At 52.1% G+C, this 1,248-nt stretch overlaps 1 protein-coding gene across 1 annotated transcript in view; it reads right to left on the bottom strand.

Moving 5' to 3' along the window:
• Window positions 1–942: 942 nt before the first annotated feature.
• Window positions 943–1,248, bottom strand: part of LOC107118179 (keratin-associated protein 5-5-like) — a 417-nt gene continuing 111 nt past the window's right edge. Inside the window, exon 2 of the mRNA XM_015420461.1 lies at window positions 943–1,247. Within this exon, the coding sequence (XP_015275947.1) occupies window positions 943–1,247 (305 nt within the window). The remainder of the gene's footprint in view (window position 1,248) is intronic.

Raw genomic sequence — 1,248 nt, 5'->3', positions numbered from 1 at the left:
GAGCCTGAGTTTTATTCACTCACCTCCCTCATCATCAACCCTTTCCATCCTTCCTCATCGAGAACACCTGATTTCTCTTTATTTCTGATACATTGTAATCATCCTCCCGTGCTCCCAACACCCATTCCTTAAAGTAAGTACAATATTCCCTTATTGCTTGTGCCCCAGCTTCAATACCGGTAAGATTGCCACCCGGCCTCTCTGCGATCAAGCTTTTGACTTGCTCCCCCTTGTGAGCCTCCCCCCCTTCTTCCCCCTTTAGGGGAAGGGCTTCCTCGTTTAGGATATTCAGACAGAGTCCCGGCTCCCCCCGGGAAGGGTCGTTGGCTCTCTCCCTTCGCGACCCTGGGGCTGACTGGGATAGCTCCTGCGTAGTCGGGAGGTCTTTGGCATCGCCCTCCCGACACCTTATAAATAAGAAGTAACTGAATCCACAAGATAAATTTTGATGCAGGCAGAAACTTTATTGGAAATAGAGGAGAGGGGGGTGACATCATTTGCAGTGAAGCAGTTTCAGGGATGACAAACGTGCCTTCTTTACTCAGCCAGCAGCGGCTTGTCCGCTGCCCATTTAGCTGGGATAACTTCAAATGATTACAGAGATAAACAATGGTTGCAGTTGAGGCAGGATGACCTTTGTGAAACATTGGGAGGCCCACAGAGGGACGATCTTCACACCCTTCTGGTCTCAAATTCAACCTAAGTTTAGGAAAACAAAAGGAAGCATAGAGGGGAAAAAAGAACTTTCAAGGAAGGTGAGAGTAGGGAGAATAACTATCACATGTTAGTGGTCATGAGCATTTGCAGTGTTGTCAAGCGCCAGCTCATCTTGATTTAAACTAGGAAGTGCCATTCTTTCTGGCTCCCATGTCTGTGAAGTCGTCAGCCGTCAATCCATGCCGTACTTTTCAGGTTGCCGTTTCGTTGTCGTTCACGTTCAGCTTAACAGAGGCGACCACAAGGGGGGCAGCCGCCACAGGCCGTGTAGCCTCCTACACGGAGAGGCTCACAGGAGGCAGCCAGCACTGGCCCTGGGACCACAACGGTACAAGGAGGTGGCTGTATGGTGACTTCCGATGGTGGGATCTGGTTGATGCAGGAGACGCTGGCCCCACTGGTGATGCCGAGGCAACGGGCTGATGTTGAGTTACCGCAGCACGAAGGTGGGCAGCACGGACTGGGGCAGCAACTCATTGAGCCCAGGCCGCCTGTTGGGTAGCCACATGGGGGGCAGCATGGGGGGCAGCA

The sequence above is a fragment of the Gekko japonicus genome, unplaced genomic scaffold (assembly GCF_001447785.1).
Source record: "Gekko japonicus isolate JY-2015 unplaced genomic scaffold, Gekko_japonicus_V1.1 scaffold426, whole genome shotgun sequence".
Taxonomy (NCBI): Eukaryota; Metazoa; Chordata; class Lepidosauria; order Squamata; family Gekkonidae; genus Gekko; species Gekko japonicus.
The sequence above is the reverse complement of the archived record's forward strand: the minus strand, read 5'-3'. Positions and strand labels throughout refer to the sequence as shown.